The sequence below is a fragment of the Oryza sativa genome, chromosome 11, assembly GCF_034140825.1.
Source record: "Oryza sativa Japonica Group chromosome 11, ASM3414082v1".
Lineage (NCBI taxonomy): Eukaryota > Viridiplantae > Streptophyta > Magnoliopsida > Poales > Poaceae > Oryza > Oryza sativa.
The window spans coordinates 3,508,329-3,522,310 of record NC_089045.1 but is presented as its reverse complement, the minus strand read 5'-3'; the positions used below and the strand labels follow the sequence as shown (position 1 = coordinate 3,522,310).

Genomic DNA, 13,982 nt, shown 5'->3' with positions numbered 1-13,982 from the left:
GCAGGCGCGGACTCGACTGCGCGCTCTCGCGCGGGAGATCGACTACATGCGGGACCCATGCCAAATTCAGATGGCGTGCGCGGGAGGAGAAGGTGCGCGGGAGCGGCTGGGCGACGTGGCAGCATCGGTTTCGCGCGCGGGCGTGGGACCCAAGCGACTCCGCGCGCGCGCGGGAGATGGCGCTCTCCCTCGCTGTCAAGTGGGCCCGGCCGGGAGCACGAGCTCGCGTGAGGGACGCGCGTGCGGCACGGCTGGCGACGTGGCGTGCATGGATTGGTTTGGATTGGGATCACACGGATCGGGAGTGCGAGGAGTTTTTGGATTGACTAGGTGGCAGCGATCTGGAGCTTCCTTTGAGTAGAAGGAACAATGGATGGAACAGATCTGTTCTGAGTTAGGTTTTCGCCCTAGGGGTATTTGAGACAATGTCTTAGGGGTCTTAGGCTATAAATAGAGAGATGGATGCAAGGGTGGAGGTTGCTCCTTTCGTAATCCTTTTGAGATGCTCGGTGAGAGAGTTATGGTGTGAGTTTGGAGTGTGTTTGCCTGAGAGGCTTTTGTATTAGGATTAGTTTGGAGTGTGTTTGTCCGAGAGATTTTAAGTCTGTGTTAATGTTCCTCTGAAGGTGTATGTTTGCTCCTAGTTGAGCGATTATTTTGCATCACCTATGAATGAAATGATTTGAAGGATTTCGTTTTTGTCTTGTTCATTTAAATTCCGCAATTTAAATTCCACTTGCAATTTGAACTTTGCGATGATGAGTTTTGCTCACTCCTCCTCACCTCTCTTCTAGTTTCGGGAATTCCTTTTCTCTTCCTCTTCTAGTGTCGGGAATTCCTTCTCTCTTCTTTTCTAGATCCGGCTTCTCTAATAGCCGCGGTTCCAGTAAGGATTTTGAGAAATCCGGCTTGATAAGTATTTTCGGGGGCAAGATTTGAATTGCTATATTCACCCCCCTCTATAGCCGTTCTTGGTCTTTCAGAGCGCATGACTCCATATACTTCCTTTCTGTATGTACTTTTAACATGTACCTGAATTCTAACGCTGTGGTTTTTTTTTTCAGAATTTACAAGAGCAAGCTGGATCTAGTTCAACTACTGCCTTCCCGTGCCTGGAAACTGGAAAGATTTTTTCAAAAGAAATACACAGAAGCTATTTGAATAAAGTTAGTCCTTTTGGGGGGGCTCTTTGAATAAGTCAAGTACACAGATGTATCCTTGAAACTTTGAAAGCCTCTTGGTTGGTCCCTACTTGCCGTTTACATGTTTGTGGTCTTTTTATGTTGTCATGATTTTCACACTCAATTGGAGAAGTCCTCTATTTTCCCTTCGTTTATTGTGATGTATTTGAATACCTATATGTATTTTGCTTGTCCTACGTCCTGCATGGGATTGATAGCAGATTGGAATTAAGTCGACCCCTTTCTATGAATTGCTCTTCTTTATTATCTTTGTGTTACCGTCAAACTCCCAGCGATATTGTACATTATATAGAAGTATATAACATAGAACATTTGTGAGTCGACAGCTTCGGAGGCTCGGAGCTCCCACTTTTTTTTTCGTTTATTCCTAAGTTAAAGTGCAGTGAACTGAAATGCAGTGATGTAGCTCTCACCTGAAGTTACTGAACCAATATCTCCATTAACTGAAGGTGATGCAGGCTTTTGCATTCGCAAGAATTGCAACAGAATTTCTGCTCCCTTTCCATTTTCCGAAAAGATAATAATTCAGGTGGAATTTCATATCTGTTAGCACTTCTCCGGTGCCAATTTGTGGCACTACCAGTGGTTTACTAGACTCGAATCGAATCCACCACCCCTCCCCCTCTCCGATCCTTAACCCGATATCATTAGCTGGTTGTTTCAACTTTCAACCCTACAAAAATTTTTGACAAATTTTCTACTAAAAATTTTAACAGATGTAATAATGCACACATCAAAACCCAAGAACACGAAACGTCGCACAAATTGTAGTGTGTACTTGGGGATAACTAATACTCCACATTATATAAGCTACAGATTTAAGGTCATATATCATAGAACTACATATTTACAACAAATTTATCACAAAACTACATATTTAAGACTAAATATCACAAAACTACATATCTAATAATAAAATTATCACTAAACTACATATTTTGGGGGTTAAATTCTTTGCACTAATGTTATGTTTGAGTTGTAAATGTCTAAGTTTTATGATTAAATTGATATTAAACCTGAAGTTTTTTTATAATTTTGTTACTGGACCTATAGTTTTACGATATTTTACCTTAAATCTGTAGTTTTGTGATAAAATTAGTGCTAAATCTGTAGTTTTATGATATATTACGTTAAATCTGTAGTTTTATGATAATTTGACCAAAGTACTTGTAGTTTTGTGAAATTTACTCTTAAGGAGTGCAGATTAAGACTCGGTCGCAGTATTGCCGTGTGTTCTATGGCAGGGCCTAGAGTCCCGGTTGAATACTACCATGTAATATATAAGGTGGGCAGGGAGCCTCGAAGGGCATAACAACTATCAGATCGTCAAATCAATGCAACATCTGGTGAATACAATCCCAAACAGTAGTAGGGTATTACCTCTTATCAAGAGGGACTGAACCTACCTAAACCCTTATGTTTCACATTCATCTACTTTTAAGTTTCATGTGCTACCTTTTTTTTGTCATTGCCAATTTTCAGAATCGACATGGTGTGAAAAGTAACTGAAATTCCTTACCACAATTATGAAAAATTCAGTGACCTGAAATCTATGACACTCTCATTGCCAAATATAGTTGAATGGCCCATATATATACCTGTATCTCATTTAGGTGTCCAGGAACTAGTCACTATGATCTTAAAATTAATTATCAAGGAAAGAGGTCAAAAGCATTAAATGGCGAGAGCTATACGTGTTTGTCACCCTTTTCTGCCAAATAACAATTTACATATATCTATATATATCATCAACAAAATCATTTTCTTGTTTACCATGTGTATATGCCCATTGCGATACCATTAACAAATGCTTACTCTTATTTCAGTATTTGAACTCTTTGCCTATTTAAATTATTGATATTTTTGGCATGATTTTTTATGCGTGCTTGTACAGTGTGCTGTCATCATTAGAGATAAGGGTTTACAGACTGTTGTTTCTTTAATCGTGGACGTCTTTGCTTTTCTGTTTTGTCATCTTTTGGATGTTCAGATGCCCATCACCGTCAGGAGCGAATATGGATTGCTGTGTCAACTAGCAATTGTTCTCGTAAGTGGACAATACGGATCAGGATCGTATATTCGTATATAGCACGCACTGCAGAGAAGTCCTGTTTATGTGAGAGAAACAGCGGATTAATGCCATATAAACAGTGTCATTTCGCTGTAGCTATAGTGAACTAATGCCATGAACAGTGAATTAATGCTGTGATAGAGGCCTCCTCGTAAATCTTATCTCTTTCCTACGGACAAATGCCAGCAAGTTGCATAGTTGAAGGGATAGGCAAGTGCGTATATAAACAATATCGCCAAAGTACATATATGAATTAATGTGGTACCCATCTTTAATGCTGGTTCGTAACTTCCTGTAGTCCCAGTTATATGAATCTAGGTTTATTTTAGTTCCGATTAAAATAACTAGGATTAAATTTTTTAGTCTCGGTTGGTAAGATGGAGCCAGGCCAGGTCCGGTTGGTAGTTTTTTTTCTTTTTTTCATTGTTTTTAACTTTGAATGTTAATTTCACTACATCCCCAAATCAATCATCACAAAACAAAAGGAATCATTTCCAAATCTCCAAATCAATCATCTCCAAATACATCACAAATTCTAAAAAAACATTACAAATACATCACATATTCACATCTCACACAAATCAAATACATCACATATTCTCAAAAACAAATTCATCACAAATCTTTTAAAAATAAATCCTCCTCCGGTCCAGCCGCCGTTGCTCCGCCGCCGCCGCCTCCCCTCCCGCCGGATCTAGGGGAGGGGAGGGCGAGGCCGCCGCCTCCCCAGCCCAGCCGCCGCCATCCCCACCCGGCGGCCGCCACCGCTTCTCCCACCGCCGACCCCGCCCGACCGCCTGCCCTCCCGGCTCCGGCGCGCGCAGGCCGCCGTCGCCCGACACGCAGGCCGCCGCGGCCCTCTGTCGGCCTCGCTCGCTCCTGCTCCTCGCTCCTCAATCTGCAGCGAAAGGAAGAAGGAGAGGATAAGAAGAAGAGAAGAGAGAGATTAAAGAAAAGGATAAGAGAGAGATCAAGAATAGAAAGATGAGGAATTTGGGAGGATAAGTCCAAAGGATTATATATGGTGCATCGGTTTTTAGTCCTGGTTGGTGTTACCAACCAGGACTAAAGATCGCCAGCCCCCTGATAGCCTCTGACAGTAAATGAACCGGGATTAAAGATTATCCAAGGGCGATAGGCGATAGAGTTTTAAACCGGGACAAAAAAACCATATTAAGTCCTGGTTTCTATTTAAAATGGGATTATTGTGGTTTTTGGCCAACCCAGTAAAGATGGTTTCTTCAGTTGTGTCATTTGTTTCGTAATATCTTCATTATCTAAAAGTTACTCATTTAAAATTTTAATACGACCCAGTAATGATGTCAGGGTTATGGATAAGGTATACCCTCTATCGTTGGAGTCATGTGATATACGGGCCTGTTTGGCACAGCTCCAGCCAAACAGTTTCAGCTCCACCAAAACTAGGAGTGGAGTTGGGTGGAGCTCTCTCACAAAATATACTAGAGTTGTGGAGCTGGGTTTAGGCAGCTCCACAACTCCACTCTAGACCCAACTTCTAGAGCTAAATTTAGGAGTTAGAGCTGTAGCAAACAGACCCTACGAATACAATATATCTATGAGTATATGGAAAGAGTTTGCTAGATTAAGAAAATAGTGTTCATGAAAGGGGAAATAATAGAGTTCTACTCGAAAAAGATTAGGAAACTATATTACCGTGCGGGGTCCGTTGTCTCCGAGTTATATTTGCAGACTAAGGCGATTTGCAGTATAAATATAGGCTACCTAGGAGGTACAGGTCATCGAATCCGAATCCTAAGTGTAAGACACCCGCCACGACAAAAGCAATCCGGAGGATTTGAAGCCTATTCGCCGATAGATCTCGTCGAGTCTCTCTCGACAAGGATCTTTTCGGTAATTTCGGAGTTTAGTTGTTCTCTTTTGTACTCTGTGATTTTCTCTATAATATCATATAAACAGGATTAGGGCTATTATCTTACGAGGAATCTAAACCAGTATAATCCTTGTCTTTTTATATGCTTAATATCGTATCGTGTAGATCCTTATACCAACATACCCCAATAACCTCATAATATGGTCCACGGGTATCCCCCGTCGACATATGAGTCAACAATATCATCTCTTAAAAACCAAAATGGGTACTGAATGATCAAAGTTTGCTATGGATGCAAAAGGGCATGTAGCCTAGTGGTTACAAGAGTCTCAGTAGCACCTTAGATCCTGGATTCGACTCCCCATGGGAGCAAATTTTCCATGAGAGAATTTTTCAGGATTTCAATCATAGGAGTGAGTGTGCGTCTGTTGTGAGTGTCTGCGCTATACTGTGTAAACGTTTTCTTTGACTGTTATCTCGATCTCAATAATTGACTCATACTGTCTAGTTTCTTGGTATCTAGTATATGAACGGCAATAATTGTTTGGCAATGTATAGATATTCATATGTGTGGTCTATGGAGTCGCATGCATGTTTCTTGATGTTGCGTGAGACGCTAGCAAATTTTCTCTGTTGAACGAATCCAGATCCGGTGCAGTCATAGAAGAGACTGCAGGTTTAGCAGTTGGAACCATTTTTCATCATTGGATCAAGGCAATCAACGGCTGAAACAAATGCTACGGTTGTTTTAAACAATAATTGCTACAGCACCTGCTACAGGAACGAACTTTGTACGGTCATTTGTGAACAGTATCAAGGAAAGATCTAGAACGTTAATTTATAATCCAATGGTGTCCTTAGGACTGCATAAGTTGCTATAGCCACTGCATGTGATCCCAATCCTTGTTGAACGCTTGTCTGAGAAGGTCACATATATATGTATTGTCCGAATTCAGTGCTATCTTCCACTACGCAACTTGCTGCCATTTGGCTATAAATACCAACTTTGCACGGTTGGCATATGCATCCTTCGTAGTGCAATTCACTTATACACGGAGTTTAATTAGTTTATTGCCTTCTACAATGGATAGGATCTTCGCCCGTTTCTTTTGCTTCCTACTGGTTTGTTTTCCATCAGTTCTTACCATATAATAGACATATATATATATATATATATATATATATATATATATATATATATAGACACACACATATCTCATATAGCATTATATTACTGTTTCAACCAACATTTTCTTTTATTTTCTTCTTCTTTCGATATAATTTATGTTACATATGTTGAGAACAGATCATGTCAGAGGGGGCAAGCTAGTATTGCAAGTTTCATTTTCAGAAAGCAAATAATTTCAAATTCGATCAGATAAATTTATTAATAGATTTAATTAAATACAATGACAATCACGCACATTCTAACTTAACTGATCCATTGTTCCTGTAATTATTTAAATTGCATGTTACTCCAAGTTTATATGATATTTATATGAAATTTTTTATGGTGCTCCAAGTTTGTTTAATTTAGACCGTCTATATATTAGGATATATGTTCAACTGAATCAAATTAAGAGGAGGCTATTAGTCATACGAACTAGCTAGGTAAATTTGCTGTTATGGGATCTCAATCCAAGAATTTGCTGCTATGGAAGAGAGAATAGAGGAGAGGGAAACATCGATCTTATCTTAACATTCGCTTGAGATTGGCTCTTACCTTCTATGAAAAGATTTTTTTTATTGCATGAAGTTAGGAGGAAAAAAGGAAAGAAAAGTAATAATGTCCCTAAAAATATTTTGAAGGGTTTATATTTAGAGTCTTTACTATCTTTAACTGTTGCTAGATGATTATCTCTAAATGACATGTATTACCTAGCTAAGAGAATTTATCCCACTTTAACTTATGGCATATGCGCTCAAAGTAGAGTCCGATATATATTCTCTTTTTTAATAGTGGATTATTCCTTTTCTTTTGCAAAGATTAAAGAAGTAAAAAAATATACAGGTGATCGTACAAAAGGTGACAGGAGAAAGAATAAATACAAAATTTATTAGGTAAGAATTAAATTAGTACAAAAGTGGTAGGCAGAGGATTAAATCATACAAAAGTAAATAGTTAGGAGATAAAGGATTGTCTCGGGATCACAAAATGGCCTGTCAAAAACTTATCTACAAACGTATATATCTACAGAGATATATATCTGCTCGTATATAAATACAAACGAATTTTACCTATTATTTGTACCTATGATCATCGATCTGAATAAAAATATAAAATATTGAAATATACATATTCATAAATAATTCGTGTATTTAAATGCTTATAGCAATTTGAATAGTTTGAAATCTGAATCATATTTTTTGACCAAACAATCTGAAACACATTTTAGTTTTATTCTCTTATTTACTAGAACTTGTAATTTTAAAACACTACAGTAATGTTTTGTAAAATGTGAGACATCTTGTTTTGTAAAGTATAAGAATTGAATAACGCAATTTTGACATGTACAATTATCGTGGGAATTAGTACTTTTCTTGTGTTGCTATGATTTACTACATCAGTTTTTTAATGGATGACGTGGTTGACTTTTAAATAATATTTAACTATTTTTCCTATTCAAAAGAAATTTATATAAATAATACTTATTTTGTTGTGACATGTTTTATCATTAAAAAAACTTTAAGTACGACTTATGCTTTAGCATATTTACGCTATTTTTTTAATACGACGAGTAGTGAAACGTCATGTAAAAAATTAGCGTGTCATGTATTAAAAAAATTGAAGGGAGTAGTAATAAAAGTTTCAAATATATTGGTTAATAAATAAATAAAACCAAAATTAATGGTTAAGATTTACTGTAAGCTCTTATACCACCCTAGCTAGGTGGAGCATCTTAATTAAAAAGGTCTTGCATAATTTTGAAAGCATCTTAATTAAAAAGGTCTTGCATAATTTTGAAGTTTTATGTGTGTAGATTGCGGCAGTAAGCCATGCAGCTGATCTGTCCCCCGAGCAATACTGGCGATCCATCCTCCCTAACACCCCAATGCCAAGCTCCATCTCCCAACTTCTTAACTACCCTTACTTGCCTGCTGTTAGATTACCTCGCCGTACGGATGCTGGTCAGCGCAACTACAAATCATCAGTTTCACATGTGGCTGAACGATCTCACCGTGTAGATGATGGCCAACGCAACTACAAGTTATCAGCTTTACCTGCCACTAATGAACTACCTCACCGTACGGATGCTGGTCAACGCAACTACAAGTCATCAGTTTCACCTGTGGCTGAACTACCTCACCGTGTAGATGATGGCCAACGCAACTACAAGTTATCAGCTTTACCTGCCACTAATGAACTACCTCACCGTACGGATGCTGGTCAACGCAACTACAAGTCATCAGTTTCACCTATGGCTGAACTATCTCACCGTGTAGATGATGGTCAACGCAACTACAAGTTATCAGCTTTACCTGCCACTAATGAACTACCTCACCATACGGATGCTGGTCAACGCAACTACAAGTCATCAGTTTCACCTGTGGCTGAACTACCTCACCGTGTAGATGATGGTCAACGCAACTACAAGTTATCAGCTTTACCTGCCACTAATGAACTACCTCACCGTACGGATGCTGGTCAACGCAACTACAAGTCATCAGTTTCACCTGTGGCTGAACTACCTCACCGTGTAGATGATGGCCAACGCAACTACAAGTTATCAGCTTTACCTGCCACTAATGAACTACCTCACCGTATAGATGCTGGTCAACGCAACTACAAGTCATCAGTTTCACCTATGGCTGAACTACCTCACCGTGCAGATGATGGTCAACGCAACTACAAGTTATCAGTTTCACCTGCTGCTGAACTACCTCACCGTGTAGATGATGGTCAACGCAATTACAAGTTATCAGTTTTACCTGCCACTGAACTAGTTCACTATACAGATGGTCAACGCAATTACAAGTCATCAGTTTTGGAGACGCCAGAACTTCTCAAAGACCCCGACATGGCGCTCTTCTTCCTTGAGAAGAATCTTCAACAAGGTAAAAAAATTAATAACGCCCTCCACTTCGCCAACTTGTTGGCCACTACGAACTCCAAGTTCCTGCCACGAGGCAAGGCGGACTCCATCCCGTTCTCCTCTAAAGAACTACCCGAGATCCTGGACCGGTTCGGGGTGCGGCCGGGCTCCGACGACGCGGCTGAGATGAGTGCTACGCTGCAGGACTGCGAGCTGCCGGCGAATAAGGGAGAGAAGAAGGCCTGCGCCACGTCGCTGGAGTCTATAGTCGACTTCGTCACATCCAGCTTTGGGGCCAGTGACGTCGACGCCGCCTCCACCGTTGTGCTCAGTAAGGCGGTGGAGTCTTCTTCGCTGGCGCAGGACTACACGGTGAGCGGCGTGAGGCGAATGGCCGGAACCGGCCAGCTCATCGCTTGCCATCCGGAGTCGTACCCGTACGCTGTGTTCATGTGCCACCTCACAGAGGCGACGACGAGGGCGTACAAGGCCTCATTGGTCGGCAAAGATGGTACTGCGGTGGAGGCGGTCGCCGTGTGCCACACCGACACGTCGGACTGGAACCCAGAGCACGCTGCCTTCCATGTGCTCGGCGTCAAGCCTGGGACTGTGCCTGTCTGCCACTTCATGCAGCCTGACGCTGTCGTCTGGACCCGCAGGGGCTGATGTATGTATGTATGCCATATAGTACCTACTTCATCGTACTGTACTGCGTACGCATGCTGCCAGCTGCTTTGCATACCTTGCTGCTGGAGATATATAATTAATATCCAGCACTTATATACTCGTCACTTCTATCGTGTGTCGAAGGTTATATACTTGTAGCATTTGGGGATGCAGTACGTACGTGTGTCTGTAATAAGTTTCGTGATATGTTGCTTCATCCATATGGACCATATGTACCACCAATCCCAGTGATATATAATAATATAATATCGTTGTCTAGTACTACTTGCTTATCTACCTACACTAGTCAGCTTGCACATGCAAGTCACGTCGATATATATTGAATTGAGTAAATTGAAAAATATATATACATCCATCTTAAATCAGTTTAGTTAAAGTTTCTGTTATAATATATCCATACGAGGAGAGAGGCACCAGTGACAGGGACTGATTTTCATGCTATGTTTAGGCTACATTCATAATTTGGATTATTAAGAGACTATAAAAAATGCCCGTGCGTTGTAATGGGCAAAAACATTTTTGAATCGCATACATCATACACTTTGTTTTAGGCCAAAAGCTCATTTCTTCATTTCTTTTCAGTTTCAGTGTAGCCCGCTACCTCTCTGCTTAGCCTGCCTCTTTTTTACCTAGTCCACAAGTGGTCAAGTGGAGCTGTAGACCCGGGTATCGCTAATACACGACCTCTACTGTATGTACGTATGTATATGGTACGTATAAACTTTTTATACACGTACACAAAGTTTATACATACGTATATACAAATATATCTTTTTTATATGTATATTTTTTTAATGTATAAAAATATATCATACACAAAGTTTGTATACGTACACATACAAAGTTTGTACCCATACATATACAAACTTTGTATATATATGTGTATATACAAAATATACCAACTTTGTATACGTATATATACAAAGTCTTCTTGCATAGCCGACTGCCATCTTTAAACTCCGGCCGGAAGAGTGTCCGTATGATGCTCGAACGGATCGAATCTTTCTCGATCTTCCAAAATTGGTTGAGGTTGTTTGATACACTTGATCAACTCTTTTCGTTTTTATCAAAATGAGTAAATCCATAAAACTCGGAATAAAAACGGTCACTTTTAAATGAAGATTAAATCTGGTAAATTGTAACATCCTGAAAATTAACTATTTTTCTAGTCTTGCATCATGCATATTCTTATGTTCTTAATATCCTTCTAAACCTAGGAAAATATGATTAGAGAGACCTCCTAAAACTAACTTATATAAAATTTCTCTTTGGTATTTAATTTCTTTTATGATTTTCATTTAAGATTTATCTTGAGGTATTTCTTGATTTGGTTTTAATCTAAAAACCTTCTTTCGTCTAAAACTTTCTTTATTTAAATTTAGTTTGAAAACCCTTCTTACCTATTATGAATTATGGTCCAAGAAACCTTCCTATATTGTGCTAGAACCTAAACCAAAGCAATTCCAATTTTATTGGAATTAATTGTTAACCTATCCTTTGATCTTAGACCTATCCTTAGTTCTTGATCCAAATATCTGAATTCCTCCTTTTGATCTAGCCGCTCATTTATTTCCTGTGGCTTGATTTCCTTTTCAGCACAAGAATAATATTATTACAAATATTGTGAATAATTGCTCTTGTGCTAAGAAAATAGATTATATCCTTGTCATCCAAATTTCTTATTAGCCTCAAACAATTCTTTGAAACCCATGCCATATATTTCGGGGCTAAAAATCTTGTTTATCTTCCTCCATTTATTTCCCTCCCACATTCCCAACAATATATAGGTTCAATTTTAGGAATCATAGTACTCATGCAATAATATATATATCTCTCTCCCATTTGAGTGCATCAATAGATTCCACCATATTCCACTTCTAAGAATATTGCACTCAAACTAGAAAATATCTCTTTTAGAAATTATATTCAAATATAATTTCCTTTCTGTCACGCCCAGAAATTTACGAACCAGAATTTCTAAGCTGGATGTGCATTAAACCCCTGTCCAGGACCAGCCAGGGTACACAAACGACAATTGTTGACATACAGTCCACGTCTTACAAAAAAGTAAAAGATTACAAATGCAGCGGAAAAGATAAAACGAGCTAAACTTGGAAACTTGACTTCTGCAGCGGGGCGACTCCACTCCACAGGCATCCTTGACGGTAGCGACGAAACCAACCTTTTTGAGACAGCTCCAACTGGGAAGAACTTCCGCTCTGGTGTGGGGGGAAAGAGAGCAAGACTGAGTACTACCCACTGTACTCAGCAAGTCATACCGGAAGAGGAGGTATGATGCAGGATATAACCAAAGGAGGCTAAAGGTTCATTTGCATAAAGCAGGCATTTAAAAATAGTAGTTGAAAACAATAAAACAATTGCAGTAGATTAAGCAATATTAACCAATCACTGTCCAACGCTACACCACGTTGCAACAGGCCCAACCAACCACCTGAACTACACCAGTTCATTAAGCTAAACTAGGGGTGAGACTAATCACGGTGAATCTGGTTGATCGCCCATAACCGTGGGCACGGCTATTCGAATAGTTTTACTCTGGCCAGAGGTGCACAACTGTACCCACAAGACACGATTCCACACATGTCGCCATGCCCCGAAGTACCACCATGGCACTGCAAAGGGGGAATTCGTGACAAGACCCTTCGCATAACCCGCCCCTAACCATCCACACCACGCTAAGGTTTCACCCTCACCCCTCAAAAAGCAGTGGGCAGTCCCCTCGTGCGCCGTGGTGAATCCGGCAGCTGGACAACCGGACACCCCGGCTGACCCAACTCCATCACGCCCACGCTCGCCACCGGTGCCTAGGAAAGGGTCGAGCTATACTTCAGATCAAGTAGTTACCCACTCCCGCTTGTGGTAAGCACGGTAAGTCTCCCAGGGTTTCCCGTGAACCGGTCCTTAATTGCAATGGGTGCGACCATCAAAACCATGCACCCACAGCCCACCATTCAGTATATTTTAATCAAGGGGCAATTGTGTTCTTACCCTTGCTTTACAGTTCAATTGTGATTTTACCCCTACTTTTTAGGGTTTGTGATTTTGCCCCTGCTTTTTTTAAATGAAGCAGCCGCTTGCCCCTACTCTGTTACCTCATTATAATGGTGTTAAATATGTGGTGAATGGACAAATATACCCCTACTATAATTTTGGCATGAACATTGGACATGTTTCAAGTTAAATTCGTGCGTATTTTTCATATGGGACCTAAATGTTGATAAATTTTGTACAAGTTGACAGAACACAATATTTAGGATAGTTTTGACAGAATTTTAGCAATAATTTTGACATAATTTAAAAAAGATGACAGAACACATTATTTGGGACAATATGTACACCCTCTCCGTCATATGATTAGAACACATTATTTGGGACAATAAACTCCTCCGCCGTCGCCCTGCCGATGCCGCTGGCGCCGCCGGTGATGACGACGACCTTCCCGGCTAGCCTACAAACCCGCAAATCACATTCACATCCATCCCCGATTCGCAATCAAGAAGATGAAATCAGCGTCCCCAACCAATGGCTCAATGCAACTCCAAGCTGAATCGATCAAATCACCTCTGCGAATCGGAGGCGGTAGCGAAGGCACTGACAGAGGAAGACGAAGCTGCAGGTGTCCTCCTCCCCCTGAATTACAAAAGTCTTGATCCCTGCGCGTGCGCCCGCCGCGCTGCGCCCTCCTGCGCGCTGGCCCATGGCAGTTGGACCACCGGGCCGCCACGTCTCCCTGCCGCGCGCTGGCCCGCGGGGCCGCCGCGCCTCCCTGCCGCGCCCGTCGCCGCCGCCGCCGCCGCTTGTCGCTAGGTTTTCGATTTGGGGAAATCGTTCCAGCAAGAGAAGTGGTTAATGGTAAGCCCTTTTAGTAAACCAAGGGTAGAATGGTCATTCACAAATTATAATATCATTTTCTTTCTTCGCTTTATTGGGAAATTTCGGGCCCATCAAACTACCGTCAAAAAAAAGGGGCAAACGGGTGCTTCATTTCAAAAAAGTAGGGGCAAAATCACAAACCCTAAAAACAGGGGTAAAATCACAATTGAACTGCAAAGTAGGGGCAAGAACACAATTGCCCCTTTAATTAACTAACACCCTTGCGGTGGCACCAATCCGAA

The 13,982-nt window shown here is 40.7% G+C and overlaps 1 protein-coding gene, 1 long non-coding RNA gene and 1 other non-coding gene across 3 annotated transcripts; 2 read left to right on the top strand and 1 right to left on the bottom strand.

Moving 5' to 3' along the window:
* The first annotated feature begins 490 nt into the window (after window positions 1-490).
* On the top strand, window positions 491-1,336 carry LOC107278558 (uncharacterized). The gene is made up of 2 exons (XR_003239204.2): window positions 491-626; window positions 1,065-1,336. It is a non-coding gene; the product is annotated as an uncharacterized protein (transcript).
* A 4,813-nt stretch (window positions 1,337-6,149) lies between these two features.
* On the top strand, window positions 6,150-10,110 carry LOC4349896 (BURP domain-containing protein 17-like). The gene is given in 2 exon segments (NM_001423168.1): window positions 6,150-6,247; window positions 8,107-10,110. Coding segments are annotated over 2 exon segments (1,758 nt in total). The 5' UTR covers window positions 6,150-6,208; the 3' UTR covers window positions 9,826-10,110.
* Window positions 10,111-13,106: 2,996 nt separating this feature from the next.
* LOC107279431 (uncharacterized) lies at window positions 13,107-13,702 on the bottom strand. The gene is made up of 2 exons (XR_001541280.3): window positions 13,429-13,702; window positions 13,107-13,315 (listed from the first exon to the last, which is right to left on the bottom strand). It is a non-coding gene; the product is annotated as an uncharacterized lncRNA (long non-coding RNA).
* Between the last annotated feature and the right edge of the window lie 280 nt (window positions 13,703-13,982).